Raw genomic sequence first — 15,540 nt, 5'->3', positions numbered from 1 at the left:
GTTAATTGATAGAAAATGATACTTATTCCACATTGCTGAGTGGAAGAGAAAGTAGCTGCAAAACAGACACCTGGTTTTGCCTGCTGTTTTGGTACGTGCTCTGTGCTCCAGTCTTATAGTCCAGTCCAGCTCTTTGTGAGTCCATGGACTGTAGCCCGCCAGGCTCCTCTGTCCATGGAATTTTCCAGATAAGAATAGTGGAGCAGTTACCATTTCATACTCCAGGGGATCTTCTCAACCCAGGGATCAAACGTCTGTCTCTTGGATCTCCTGCATTGGCAGGTGAATTTTTTACCCCAGCACCACCTGGGAAGCACTTTTTTTTGGGGGGGGGGGGGAGGAGGAGGTATATATCACCTATCAAAATTTAAGCTCTATGAAAAACATGAGGAAGGCTGACTGAGTGAGTGAGTGAGTAGGACCAGGAAGAACGATGGAAGAATTTAACAGCTTACTTCTGAGGGATGGAATTGAAGTTTATTTCCTTTATATATTTTTCTGTTTTCATGAATGCTGTACATGAGTATGTATCATTTTGCAATCAAACAAGATAATAAATATATTTTCCTAAAACTACTAACTTTTTAACACTACAATGACAAAACGTAAAAATGTTAGCAATTAATTTCCAGTTGGGTTGACCCATTCTTTCATATTAAATTCTGTCAGATAATCTGGAAGGTTTCCTTCAGTATCATCCATGTGCTTGGTCCATGTAGGAAAGGAATAGGCAGAAATAAGGTCCAACTTAGAAAAAAGAGAGAAAAAAGACCCATAAAAAGTTATCTCTTCCTTCCAAGAATTTACTACCTGCTGGGATATGCAGAAGTGATCTCTGTAAGCCTTCATTTCCTTATCCATCAAATGTAGAGTTTAAGGGAGGGTTGGAAATAACATGGGCTCCCCTGGTAGCTCAGCTGGTAAAGAATCTGCCTGCAATGCAAGAGACCCTGGTTCAATTTCTGAGTTGGGAAGATCCCCAAGAGAAGGGATAGGCTTGCAGTATAGGGACCAGACACATAGTAGCTCTTAATGATTGTTGCTTCTGTTATTCAGTGAGCTCCAGAGCATTCGTCAGGGCTGACAAAGAAAGAAACCTTGCCTTGACAGGTGAGAGAGCCGAGACAAGGCATTCCAGCAAGCAATAGACACAGTCGTTATCCAGTGAAAGAGGGACGTGGAGACCAGGCTGAGACTGGCCTGCCAGGAGCATGTGACCCCTCCAGATGGGCTGTGAAGGAGAGACAGACATGGCATTGGATGGGCAAGGTTAAGGCTCAGTAGAAAAGCCTTCGAATGCCCATTTGCATTGGCATATATTTAGTGTTTCTAATTTAATTTTTCCTAAGCACCTATTAGGGCTTCCCAGGCGGCACTGGTGGTAAAGAACCTACCTGCCAGTGCAGGAGACTTCAGAGACACAAGTGTAATCCCTGGGTTGGGAAGATCTCCTGGAGGAGGGCATGGCAACTCACTCCAGTATTGTTGCCTGGAGGATCCCATGGACAGAGGAGCCTGGTGAGCTATAGTCCATAGGGTCGCAAAGAGTCGGACACAACTGAAACCACTCAGCACACACGCAAGCATCTGATCACCTTCTGGCTAAAAGGCAGATACAGAAAGAGAAGTGAAGTGTATCACCTGCCACCAAGAAGCTAACCCTCCAGAGTGGAAATTGTATTTCGGGGCAGGGGATTGGGGGTGGGGGGTGGACAAAACCTACTCTGAGAGAACTGTATCTGACAGTGATTTGATGCACAGGCTGGATTGAAAGGAAAAGGGCTAGAAGCATGGTGAATCCCATGTTCCATTCTCATAGCTTTGTTAGAATTCTAGTTCCTTCCCTGAGAGAAAATTCTAGTGGCACTCACTTGTACCCTCTCTCTCCAGCCCCTCCCATGTTTATGAAGCCATTCTGGCTATATGTGCATTTCATTTATTTTTGTATACTTAGTGCCTGGTATAGGTGGTCAGTCATTGTTAGTTGAGTACATAACAAAATGAAAGAATACAGAATGTGTGTCCTGTAATATATAACATAGACCATATTAATGCTATATAATACTTTCCTGAATAATATACAAACAATCAAAAGGTATTCTTTGTGGCTTGAAATGTTTAATCATAGGAAAAGGGCATGGTTTTATAGGAAGTGAGACTTTGAGTATGAACAAAATTTTTCCGTAGTTTTCAGCCCCAAACTCCTTTTCCCTCTGCTATTGACATGCATTGGTTTGGGGCATACCAGAGCCCCTTGCACCCCCATGCTGGAGGAAATTTACCAGATAAGACAGTTCACACAAAGTAATGGAGCTTACTTAAGTCATTTACCCTTACCGGAAGTCTTTGTCTTATAAAAGAAGATTGAAAAGGGAAGATTTCAAGGGGTGGAATTTCAGACCCCCTGATACTTAGAAGAGAAGAGAGAGCTTTTTGAGTAAGAAAGTGCCTCCTGAGAGGTCCTCACTCCCCACGAAGGGGCTGACAGTGAGGGAAGGTGATGATGGAACCTTCCTTCAGCTCATGGGGAACCTATTTTTTTAAGTGCCTACGTCCGGTTCTGCCAACTTTTCTCTCGGGAGTCAGCAATAATTATATGGCAGAGGAAATCAGCGTGGAAAATTTTTATTCACTTATTAACTAAGGGTGTTATTCTGAGCTACACATTCTTTGATACAAAATTGAGTCTTTTTTACCAGTATAAAGTCATCTCACTGTATATGTCAACTAAAATTGACAAATTGGTCTCTTTTAAACTTTCAAATTTTACTTCCCACCCCTGCAAAAAAAGAGTCACTTAAAAAACCAATTACATTGAAATATGCCTTTAAAGATTATAGACAAATGGCTTGAAGGTCAATGAAAATGAATCAATAGACATGGAATGATAATAAACCAGAACTTGTGTTTGTTGCAAACACTGAATTTTAGAGCGAAATATTGTTTCAGAGATTAAAAAATCTCTCTTAAAATATGACCTGTTTAATATCACAGCTTTAGTTCATTGGTTTATGTATGATCAAAACAGAAATAGTCCAGGTAAATGAAAACTTCTAGTTAAATGCTTGGTGAATGAATTAGTATGTGATTAATTTTCTTCAAATGGCAGTGACAGTTAAAAGAAAGTGATTGCAGGAAAGGATAAAAGGTTTCCTGGTTTGAGTATGTTTCTGTGCTTCTGGCAGCAAGTTTGCAATAAAAAGAATGATTTTTATGAGAATGTGATTATTCACAGCAAGACTAGAGTTGGTGTCACTATGAAAAATTCTTCTTTGGTAGATACTCTCAGCAGGAATAATAGATCTAAAAGAAAGGCAACAGGAATTACAAAGAACACTGTGGCCAATGACAAATTATGTTTGCAAAATGATGGGCAAACCCATTGAAAACTGAGAAATCAGTTCAGCAGTAAATCAAAGGCTTATTCTTAAGAGTAGTCCTGACAGTCAAAAGAGTGACATTTATATTAGACATGTGCTGAGTTTTATTTTTTTCAAGGCTCTGAATTATTATTTTGTACATTGTCAGCCTTTACTGTTTTATCTTACTACTTGATTTTAAATTATATGATACAATTAAAACTATGATATTTTAATGAAAAACTATGTAATACAATTTGACATATTATGAAACATTGATGCACTACCCTATTTTGTATTTGAAGGTATATAACATAACATTTGGGCAAACTCCGGGAAATGGTGATGGACAGGGAGGCCTGGCGTGCTGCGATTCATGGGGTTGCAAAGAGTCAGACATGACTGAGCGACTGACCTGAACTGAACATTTTCACTGAATTCTCTGCAGATTTGTAAAATGCCATATCTTCTTATATTAGCTGAACTATAAATGAAGCTATTAAATTTGGGCCAAAGCTTTCTGTGTATAGTATCATGCAGTAAAGGTACAGAATGCACTGAAATGTATTTTGTGCTATTGCACAAAACATAATCAATAAAAGATGGATCTTGTAGCATTAAATTTTTAGGCATTCACCATATACCTTTTCACTTGGTGCTTTTTATTCACTGTATATTTTAATTTACTGTATTTTTTTAAAGAAAGGAAAATTATTTGTTGATATCATTTGATCAAATGTAGTAACATGCCATAATTATCAATTAAATGAATCCATTACTTTTAGAGACACACTGTTGAACAATTTCAGATAAGCCCATTTCATTTTAAAAACTTATCTTCAGTTCTGTCTGGCTTTGATTAGTAAGCCTTCTTTTCCTCACCCTAAGGTGAGGGTGTGAATAAAGACAAATATATTTAATATGACCATGTGGTAAAGAAGGTATTCATGATTAGAAAGAAGGAACTCCAAGCAGAGTGAAACTGACATATTTATTAACATTGTACCACTCGCTAAGAAGAAACCAGCTTCATGCAATTCCTTTGGGATTCTTGGAGAAGTGTGCTGTGGTGGTATTATCATGCCATCTCACTTTTAATGAGCACATTTTTAAAGGAATTAATACTATAAGAACATATTACAAATTTGAAAACATGTTCTCATCTTCTCTTTAATTCATTAATAAGAAGCTTGATAACCCTATAATTTTTATTTAGTGATCTTAAATATTTAGTATATCCTTGTACATATATGAAAACATAGCGTAAGCACTTTATCTTCTGCTTTAACATGCCATCTTCACATACTTTTCAGTAAAGATTTTATCCTCTAAATGTTTTATGAATATTCAGCTAAACAGAATGAGATTGAAATAGCTAATGTCTTGCCTTTGCTGAAACTGCTGTAATTCAAGTCTTGGGTTTCAAATACAGGTACTAGAGATATTCTAGAAAAATATCTCTTTTGTTTAGATAATCCCTACAGGATATTGTAACTTTAAATATATTAAAATATTGTTTCTCTAAGTAAGAAACAATAATTAAAAACAGCATATGTCTCTACAAGTTGCATCTTATTACCAGATCTCAAAAATTGATGTTAAAATTCCTCTTACCTAGTTTGAGATTTGAAATTGTTTTCCGCCCCCCCCCCCCTTGTTGGCTTCTATATTTGTGTCATCCTATTCCTATCAAAACAGAACGGGATATTTAAATATTGACTTATTAACACGTGTTGGCACTGATGCTGTGCTGAGTAGATAGTTTTAAAGTGGGAATGTAAAGATAAATTTGTCCAGCTGTATTTTAATTCCTTGTGTTCCCCAAACTGTCTAACAGAATGAGGCAGATTTCAAAAACTCCCTTTGTTCTTCATCTCCTGTGCTGTAGCCATGGGTAATCTGCAACCTTTTCTTTGCAAGGAAGCATTGTGCGGGAAAGCAAGGGCGGGCCACAGGTCACAAGGTGCACCCCAGACGGACATGACCAGTCCTGCTGCTGAGAGCCAGAGTAACAGGGCTGCAGCCCCACACCCTTCTTCCCAGGAGGCTCGTGCCACAGGCATGCCACCAGTCCACAGTGACAGGCACAGGTCACAGCAGTGCTGTGACTTCTCGTTGCATCCATTTGAAAGTGTAGTGCGGGTTTGGACACAGCTTTAGGAAGCACACTACAAGCACATGATTTAGACTTACTATTTAGATTAGTGAGTCTAAATACACAGTGTGCTAATTGAACAGCCTCTTTTATACAGAGCAAAATATCCCAGTAAAATCCAAGTTTCTGCACATTTACTGATGGACAGAATTTCTTTCTTTCCTGTTTTAAGCAAAGTATATCATTGATTTATGGTGTTGTGTTAGTTTCAGGTGTACATCAAAGTGATTCAGTTATACGTATATTTTTTTCAGATTCTCTTCCATTATAGGTTGTTGCAAGATATTGAATACATTTCCCTGTGCTACGCCGTACAGACAGAATTTCTTTACCACAGGGCTCAAGGAGCTGAATCTAATTGTCAGTGAATTAGGAGCAGGACTCTTCACATCTTTGCCATCAATTAGTTTGCTTCTGGACCACCCCTCCCCCCTCCATAGAACTTCCAAGTCACAGAAAATCTCTAGTGTTGACCCATCTTACCTTATTTTTCCAACAAAATTATGCAGATATCTAGGCAGTCGGGAGTTATTTCCAAAAGCCGCATGGAAATCACTCCCTTAAAAACCTCTGTCACTCAAATACTGGTCACCTTGTAATGCCATCTGTACAATTGGATTTTTTTATTAGAAAGAGGGTAGTGTGAGCAGATCCACAGGGAGAATCTTTTGTTTTTTCTTTTAATTTTTGAAAGCACTGTTAATCACTTGCCTTCCAGACAACTAATGTGAGTGTGTGCCACGTGTGGTAGTCGCTTCAGTTGTGTCCGACTCTTTGTGACCCCGTGGACTGTGACCCCATGGAGCCCACCAGGCTCCTCTATCCATGGAGTTCTCCAGGCAAGAATACTGGAGTGGGTTGCCATTTCCTCCTCCAGGGGATCTTCCCGACCTAGGGATCAAACCCACATCTCTTATGTCTCCTGCACTAGCAGGCAGGTTCTTTAGCACTAGCACTACCTGGGAAGCTCATTTGAGTGAGTTGTCTTTAAAAGTACTAGAAATACTCCTGTACTCCATATATTACAGTTTTCATATTTAGGAATAAAAGGAAAACGTTCTGGTAACTTGCAGATGTCTAAGGTGTCAAGCTAGTTATCTTATTGTTTGGTGGAGAGGTCAGAGCAGTGGATGTAATTGCTTGATGACAGAAGGGGGCAGAGAACCCAGCCACCGTGTCCCTGGCCAACTCCAGCAAGTCTCAGGAGGCTTAACTGATGCACGGACACAATGGAAATAGCTCCTTCTCTGAGGATGCTTTTTCTTTCCATTTTTGCTTCATAAAGGAAGGTATTGAAACAATTAGTCGGCAGTATGGTGTTCATTTTCTCATGGTAAATTTGGAAAATGGAGCAAATATCGCTTCAGTCAGCAGAATCAGGGCTTATATAACTCAACTTCTCCCAAGACATGTTTGTAACATTTTTATATTGTTCCCTTTCATAACGTGCAGACTGCCTCCAAGTCTTCAAGTCTGTTTATGCAAAGCCTGCAGGTTTACTTGGAGTTTATGTTTCTAGTGTCAGGTTCAGGGGTGTAAACGCCTCAGCATCCTGACTGTGATGTCACTGTGTTTGGCACAGAGAATAAGACCCATTGTAACTGTCTTAATTCTTTTCATTAATTTTCCTAAATGAACGTGAATGGCATGGTGTGTTTTTACATAATTATGGCACAAGCGAGAGGCTTGAGGGAAAAGTCCAACCACTACGGTATCAAAGCAGAATAAATATTTGCAGAAAAATTTTGCCATAACTTAATATTTTGCATATGAGCCCCTGTACAAAATCTGAGTTATTCCCGGAGCTCAGTCCAAAAGAACATGTCTGTGGCCCAGCCCTGGAAGGCCAGAGATGATGATGGATCGGAAAAAGGTCAGCTTGAGTTGCAGTGCCAAGAATAATGACAGAAAGAACCAAAAAGGCAGAATAACAGTGCAACCAGAGTTCTGAGGGAGACCATGCTTTTGCTGCATGGCCGTGAGATAGGACCCCATGTGGCTTTCTTCCTGCTCCCAACACTGGACCTGGTATTCAGCTGCTTCATGGGTTGGCACTTTTCCCCAGCCATGCATGTCAGCATTTTATAATCCAGCCCCACAAGGGCTGAGATGTCTGTAAGCTGAGGGCCCAGAGTCACTGAAGCTTGCTGATTTTATTGATTTTACTGCTCTGTGAGAAGCACAAGGCATGGCACATAAAGGGAAGCCAGACAAGGCTGAACTTTGGGCGTTGGGTTTGTGGTTTATCTGAAGGATGCTTGCTCATAGGAGCCGTTTCAGGTACAACAGAGTTTGCAGGCCAGTGCCTGTGGATTCAGCATCATGCTTCCCTGATGGTTGCCACCTGCCCTCATTCAACTCTACTGTGACTGTGACTGAGTCCTTGTTCCTAGGCTTCGAGCCTTCTAGTAGGACATGTGACAAAATCATGCTAATACCTGTGCTCTCATCTACCCTTGTGCTCTGCCCCCTCCACCCTTGTAAAGACTGAGTTTCCATGATGGCTTTCCTCCTGGGAAAATTTCTCTCTGAAGTGCCAATCTTTTGGAGGCCAAGAGGAGAGATGAAGGGGTGGGGCTTGAACTGCAGGATGGAGCTTGAATCTCCGAGCTCTGGGCCAAAAGAGGGGCAGTGGTGACAAATGCTGGACCCCCAGGTGGGCATGGGGCAAACAGAGGTGAGGATACATCCTGGAGCAGGAATCTCGTAAACATCAAACAACTGACAAGCCAGCAGGGGCCTAGGTTGTGGAGTGGGCCATAGTCTAAATTATGCAAAATCCAGGGATCCTAGGGAGAAATAATGCTTGGGGATCCAAGGCCCGTATAGTGTCTCAGCACTGAGGTTGCTTAGCTTTTCTGAGTCTTCATTTATTTGCAGCCATAAAATAGGCTGTAACCTTAAATACTATTTTGTGTCCAACATAAGTATCAGTAATTCAGCTCAATAAAGGAGTCTGTGTGAGTAGAAACAACCATGGGCCTGCCTCTGCAGATGTGCTAAGTCACTTCAGTCATGTCTGACTCTTTGTGACCCCATGGACTAGCCCACCAGGCTCTTCTGTGCATGGGATCCTCCAGGCAAGAACACTGGAGTGGGTTGCCATGCCCTTCTCCAGGGAATCTTCCCAACCCAGGGAACAAAACCGCCTCTCTTATGTCTCTTCCAAAACCGGTGGAGTTCTTTACCACCACACAAATATAGAAAACAGCTCTTATTGGAGTTGTTATCCATCCCTTCAAGGGAAGGAAAAATCCATTCTTCATAGGATATAGACTGTCAAGACAGGATACCTTTGTAATCCAGTGTCAGTGGGTGGTGTATTCCTGGTGCTTTAGGACTTCTGGAAAGGGAGGGACTGAGCTCAGGGTGAGAACAGTGGGCCCAATGTGTTACCGATGTCTAATTCAGTACAAAATTATGAAATTTACCTAGTGAAGGATAACCACAACTTTGCCTAGCACTGGCTTGACTCTTAGAAGCTCTTTGAGGGATGTGGGTATATGTTAAAACTGGTTAAATAGAAATGTTAATTATATACTCCTCTCGTATTGACATGACATGATGTAAACCTTTATACAAAAATATTGATATTGACATCCCTTTGGAAAGCCATGAACAACAAATAGTTCTCTGCTTATCTCTTGATCCCTTTTCAGCCCTGCATCAGTTCTCGTATCTGTACTTTGAGGGTTAAAAGAAACTGTTTAAGATCTTTCCTTCCTACCTCTGAGACCTGCTGATTAACTGCACAGAGTCCCTTTGCATCTGTGGGGTATTTTCTAGAGAGAAGGATGGCTGGCCTCCGAAAGGTCACCTTCCCCCATCCTCACACTACAGCCATTCAGAAGTAGAGTACCAGCATCGACAGTCCCTGTCACCCGCTGGTCCATGTAACTCTCCCCCTTTGGCCTCAGGGCCTTTACACTTGCTTTTTCCTTGTCCTGCAAAGCTGTTTCCCCAGACACTCCCACAGCATTGCATATCCCCTTGCCTGCCATATTGTTTCTCCTTAGCACTTATCACTGTCTAACAGATTGTACGTTTTGCATGTTTTCTTGTTTGGATGTCTCTCCCAACTGGAATGTTAGTTCTAAGATGGTAAGGATTTTTGTGTTAAGTGGTGTGTCCTTAGCATCTATAGCAATACCCAGAACAGGTATTCCTTAATAAATAATCAGACACAATAATAAATAAATGATCACCTTTTTAACCCAAAGCACCCATTAGCCACTTTGGATCCATGTTGAGTGCAGAGTCTATCAGGAGACAAGGAAATGACTACTTCACACCCCTATATGAGACCCCAAGCCTGACACCCACGTGTGTTTGGGGTCCCTTAGGTGTCTCAAGCCTCAGCAGGCCAGAATAATGCCTGACCAATTAATTAATTAACACTAAATTGGTTGCACTGGCCATGGGAGGCCCCTATGTGGATGCTACCCCAAGACTTGGATTCGGTAATGGCTTGAATTCCTTAAAATCTTACTGCATACTTTTTGGAAGTTTATTTCAATTACATTTTCAGCACATTCAGTCTTTTGGGAATAAAAATGTATTTTCTCATGAAATTATATATATTCTGCACTCTGTGTATTAAGCATCTAATTATGGTTTGTAGGCATAGATTTTGGCACCTGAAAATATAGAAAGCTTCCATTATTGTCTTCTGCGTCTATAGACTCTTGCAGTGGGGCTTTAAACTTTGTTGCTGTTGTTGTTTCATTGGTTTCTTCTCCTATCCCTCAGTTACCTAACTGTCTGGGTTTAGAATAGATTTGCAAGTGAAAAGCAACCAAATTCAGAAAGCAAAAATGGAAGCCTCAAATTAGGCTCTTAGGAAAACAGGCAAAAAGCTGGATGGCTTCTGAAAAGTGAAAGAAGGGAAGCCTTATCGCCATGGAGGAGACAATTTCAGGATATCAGAATGCAGGGAACTACAGTTTTCTAATTTAACAGTAAGTACACTGAGTACAAGTTCACATACAGGGCTCAGCTGAGAAATGAAATGATATTTCAGTCTCTTCATAGTCTCCGTTCTTTGAGGAATTAGTTTTTTATGGGTAAGCATCAAAATAGTAATATTATAGTTTCTCATTAAAAAAAATTTTTTTTAATACACAGCTTATTTTCCAAGACATTTTTACCATTATTTGTAAACTCATAATAGTGACTTATCATCTTTAATATTGTTGTTCAGTCGCCAAGTCATGTTATCAATTGCAAGTTTGTGCAACAGACTACTTATCTATTGTTAAGTAAACTGAGAGCTCATTCCAAAAATACATTTTACATAGACACTTTAATGATGTTTTAATTCCTAAAAGCGCCAACTAGGCCCTTCAAGAATGCTCTTGATTTTTTAATCTCTCTTTATTGGAGTATAGTTGCTTTACAGTGTTGTGTCAGTTTCTGCTGTACAGCAAAGTGAATCAGCTATATGAACATCTCCTCTGCTTCAGGATTTCCTTCCCATTTAGGTCACTACAGAGCACTGAGTAGAGTTCCCTGAGTACATTCTCATTAGTTATCTCTCTTGATTGAAATCATTCTACAAAAATTCTCTGGCTAAGGTATATGTATGACTGATTCTTCTTGCTGTCCACCTGAGACTATCAAAACATTGTTAATCGATTATACTCCAATAGAGAATAAGTTTAAAAAGAAATCCTGCTAAACAGCAGGGTTTTGTGGTTGCTGTCACACCAAACTGTGCTTTAATCAGATCATTGTGAAGTGAGTTTGGTTATCTGCAGGTAAAAAGGCTGGGAGCAGTTGACCCTTAATTAGAGTAAACCAAGATACTGAACAGTATTTCAAATGAGGGCCCAGCCTGGGAACAAAAAGCCTTAAGGAAAGCTGGCAGGACAAAACAAATACAGGATTCAGGCAGACAATAGCTGTGGTAGAGTCATCAACAGTCATTAGAAGATAAGGCTGCTCTGTTAGTAATGGAGATTTACAACTGCATTAGCTTAAGAAAAGCCTCTTAACACCCTGTTTTTCCAAAGCATTCTTCCCACCCCTAGAATTAACCAGGTAACTTTGGGTCAGCTTTGATTCCTTAAATTCAATTCTTTTAAACATATCTTTTCCTCTTCTAATTCCTCAACTTCCTCCCTCTCTCTGTTCTTTCTCCCCAGAGAGAAAAATCCTGCGTTAACAGCACTGAGGCTTTGGGGGGTTCTGTTTGTTTGCGGGAGTACCCTTTTTCGCATTTATGTTTTTTAACTAACCACACACCCTAACAGAGTCGTGTACCAACGGCATTTTTGTATTTCTGTCTAGATGAATGGCTAGATGGTAGAAAGTCACGATTTAGTAATTCTTTAAACCCAGAATAAGTACGTTGTTGAAAAAACACAGCTATCATTCATCTTTCACCCTCCGAATTATGTATAATAACTCAGAAATTTCCCATTGAGTTTTGCAGGAATGACCTGTTTTTAAAATGTTAAATTCACAGCCCTGCCTGCTAGGCCTCCTAGACTTTTATTCCTTTTTTTTCTTATCTGGGGTTATGGACCTCAGGAGAGCAGGGAAGGGTTACAAGGTCAAAGCCTTTTCCTCCTTGGAACTTGTGGCTTGCTGGGAGAGGGTTGCCTGGAAAATAGATGCTTTAGAAGGAAGAGGTTGGGGTCAGGATTTTAATTCTGTTAAGCAACAGCTGGTTTGAGTTTCTTTCTACTTCTATCTCCTGCTCCCTTCCTCACAAATCCATGGAGAGAAAGAATTTGTGCAGAAGGAACCGGCAACATAAAAATCCTCCTTCTGTTCCTAGGGTGCTTTATCTCGGGCATCTTTGTTACACATTGAATGTCAAGCACGAGAGGGATAGGATAGATTTGATGAGGTGAACTCTATGGGAAGGATGACAAGAGCTTTAGTCCAAAGAACCTTTTAAAATACAAGATGCACGCCTGCAGATTTCTTATAAGATTTTTTTCACTAAAACTTAATGGAAATAAAAGTGTCAGAAAGGCCACTGTGGTATTTGGAGGCTGACTGCCAAGAGAAGAATCATGGCTAAAATATTAAAACATGCCAAGTGCGTATTACTTGTTTCTGGACTAGAGACCATGTCTGTCTCCAAATTATAGTTTGCCTTCATTTGTTCAGCAAATGTTTATTGAGTGTTGCTCTTCCCACAAAGATGCTGGAGGCTGGGGCACAGCAGTAAGATGTAGGAGTGCTTACATGTGAACAGGTGTATCAGTGTGAACCCGTCCAACTGGGCTTTAACCCACAATTACACCCCCTATTCTAAACAGTTTATGCATGGTGTGGGATTTTAAAATCAGGTCTGTTCCAATCATATTATTTTATAATCAACTCATAAATCCACTATTTAAAATGAATATGTAATAACAGAAAAACAGTTTAAAAAAAAAAGTTAAGTTTTGAAAACAGTAAAAGAAAAACGCCTCATGGTTAATTTTTTTATATTGGGAAGTCTCCCATGCTTTTTTCCTACACACACACACACACACACACACATGTGCACGCGTGAGCAAAATAAAACTCACATCTCTCAAATCAATAGCAAACTAGTAACAGATTTTCTGGTCTGGGCTCCACGCTGGCCTCAGGCTGTGTTGGTGTGTGGCTCAACAGCAATCAAAGGTCATAATTTCATTGGCAGTTAGCATCAGGTTTAATTTTTCTAGCATGTTAGATTTACCGAAATGTCTGGTTTCAGTTACACTTCGGCATTGACTGAATCAGCTCAGAGCAGTGTGATGTCTTCAGGTACCTGAGGTTTATGGAACACATATGCTAATTGTTTTCAATCACTTTCCTTTCTAAACACAAAAATGTGTTTTCTGAACCTGAGTAACAGTAGTCCTTATTGACATTGCTCCTTTCTTACATTGAGAAAGGACCCAAAGTAGGTAAAAATGTCAATTTAACGAGACTGCCACCTACTGATTGACGTGGTTGGCAAACACTACCAATTTCAGTGTTTGGAGGTGGTTGTTTTTAAATAGTTGTGTACGGTTTTTCCCAAAAAAATGTAGATCCTTTTTGAAAATTAACATGTATCAATTTTAATTGTGTTTTAGGAATGTGACCAAGTTCATATAGACGATGTCTCTTCCGATGACAACGGACAAGACCTAAGGTGAGCCCGTGATCGGGAAGTTATGGTTTAATTGCTCAGCTCACTAAGATGAACTTTCTCTTTGGTTAACTTTGGGCTTTTCTTGCATCTAAATAGCACATATAACTTTGGAACAGATGGCTTTCCTGCTGCAGCAACCAGTGCTAATTTATGTTTGGCAACCGGTGTCCGGGGCGGTGTAGACTGGATGAGAAAGTTGGCCTTCCGCTACAGACGAGTGAAAGAGATCTACAATACCTACAAAAATAATGTTGGAGGCAAGTGACTATCACCAGTAGCTTGCTGGGCTGGTTAAGACAGTCTCAATAAAATACTCAGAGCGTCATACATTTACATCACATTTTTAGGGGTAGAACAGCTTTTGCTGAGAGTAGTTTCATCTAACCAGTGATTATTCTACTGTAATTGAATGAGGGAAGTAATAGATTTAGAGCCAGCTGCCCTGGCCAGGCTAATCTAGTCCTGGCTCCCTTTCTTAGCAGTTGTGTGAGTTAGTAAACTTACTGGAGTAAGTTTCTTGACCTCTTGCCTAAAGGACTTAAGATGAATCATAAAGCATCCTTCTATCAGGTAGATGCTTGTATTAGTTCATCTTTTGATTGTGTTTCAAAAGGACTTTGGTATGAAAAGGAATATATTGACTTCCCTGGTGGCTCAGATGATAATCTACCTGCAATGCAAGAGACTTGGGTTCAATCCCTGGATTGGGAACATCCCCTGGAGACGGGAATGGCAACCCACTCCAGTATTCTTGCCTGGAGAGTTCTATGGACAGAGGAGCCTGGTGGGCTGCTACACAGTCCATGGGGTTGCAGAGAGTCAGACACGACTGAGCAACTAACACACAATGAAAAGTTTAAGGGTGATTGTTGGTTTCTAGCATGGCTAAATTCAGATGCTCTGGTGATGCAATCAGTAATCCTTGGCCTGTGATTTCCTCTGGGGTCAGTCCCTCCCGAAAGGTGGCCAAAGTGACCACCAGTAGACCCAGGCTTCTATTCAACCAGTCCAGCACCTCCATGGGGTGGAGAAACATCTTTCCCAATAGATTCAACAAAAAAGTTCCAGGTACTTTCAGTGGCCAAGACAAGGTCATATGCCTATTGTGGGAGCCAGAGGATAGTGTTGTGTCTCTTTGCAAATTATGCAGTTGGAGAAATAGGGGTGAGTAGGCTCCCTCAATAGAAGAGAGGACTTCGATAACTAGAAAAAGGGATGCCGGGAATGCAGAAACAATAGATGTCTCCTACAGTACTAAATATTTGTTGAATGGTATGTGAAAAATTGCTTAGTACACGTAAAGCTTGAGGGAGGTATTAGAGTAGTTTTAAATGTTTATTGTTTATAAAGTTGGCGAGACTCGTTGATAAGGAAGTAGTTCCTTTGCTTTTAAATCCACAGGTCTGCTTGGTCCAGCCAAGAGGGAAGCCTGGTTGCAGCTGAGGGCTGAAATTGAAGCCCTGACAGACTCCTGGTTGACACTGGCTCTAAAAGCCCTCACGCTCATTCACTCCCGGTAAGTTGTCCCCAAGTCACTTTGTAGGGCCTCTGCCTGAAGACAGGCTTTGCTTGTTCATTTTGGAGACTTATTTTTCAACTGTCTTTTTTTTCTTTCTGTTCTCATAGAACGAACTGTGTGAATATTTTAGTAACAACTACTCAGCTTATCCCAGCATTGGCGAAAGTCTTGCTATATGGTTTAGGAATTGTATTTCCAATAGAAAATATTTACAGTGCAACTAAAATAGGTAAGCTACTTTTTAATCATTTATATAACAGTCAACCTTTTGCTTTCAGGCTAGTAAAAATGAAAGGCAACAAATAGTATTTTATTTACAGGATTCTAAATGTCAGAAAACTAGAATAATGTTTAAACCAATTTTATTGTCAAAATTGCCTTTAGA

General features: G+C 40.3%; 1 protein-coding gene across 9 annotated transcripts in view; it reads left to right on the top strand.

Annotated features, from left to right (window-relative positions):
• EYA1 (EYA transcriptional coactivator and phosphatase 1) overlaps positions 1-15,540 on the top strand; it is a 178,368-nt gene that overhangs the window by 147,965 nt on the left and 14,863 nt on the right. For 8 of the 9 annotated variants that reach the window (XM_068984171.1, XM_068984170.1, XM_068984167.1 and 5 more), the window contains 4 exons: positions 13,578-13,636; positions 13,733-13,893; positions 15,038-15,152; positions 15,263-15,384. In XM_068984171.1, the coding sequence (XP_068840272.1) occupies positions 13,578-13,636; positions 13,733-13,893; positions 15,038-15,152; positions 15,263-15,384 (457 nt within the window). The remainder of the gene's footprint in view (positions 1-13,577; positions 13,637-13,732; positions 13,894-15,037; positions 15,153-15,262; positions 15,385-15,540) is intronic. The other variant, XM_068984166.1, reaches the window with a different exon arrangement.

The sequence above is a fragment of the Capricornis sumatraensis genome, chromosome 11, assembly GCF_032405125.1.
Source record: "Capricornis sumatraensis isolate serow.1 chromosome 11, serow.2, whole genome shotgun sequence".
NCBI lineage: Eukaryota > Metazoa > Chordata > Mammalia > Artiodactyla > Bovidae > Capricornis > Capricornis sumatraensis.
This window is presented reverse-complemented; position numbering and strand designations above follow the sequence as displayed.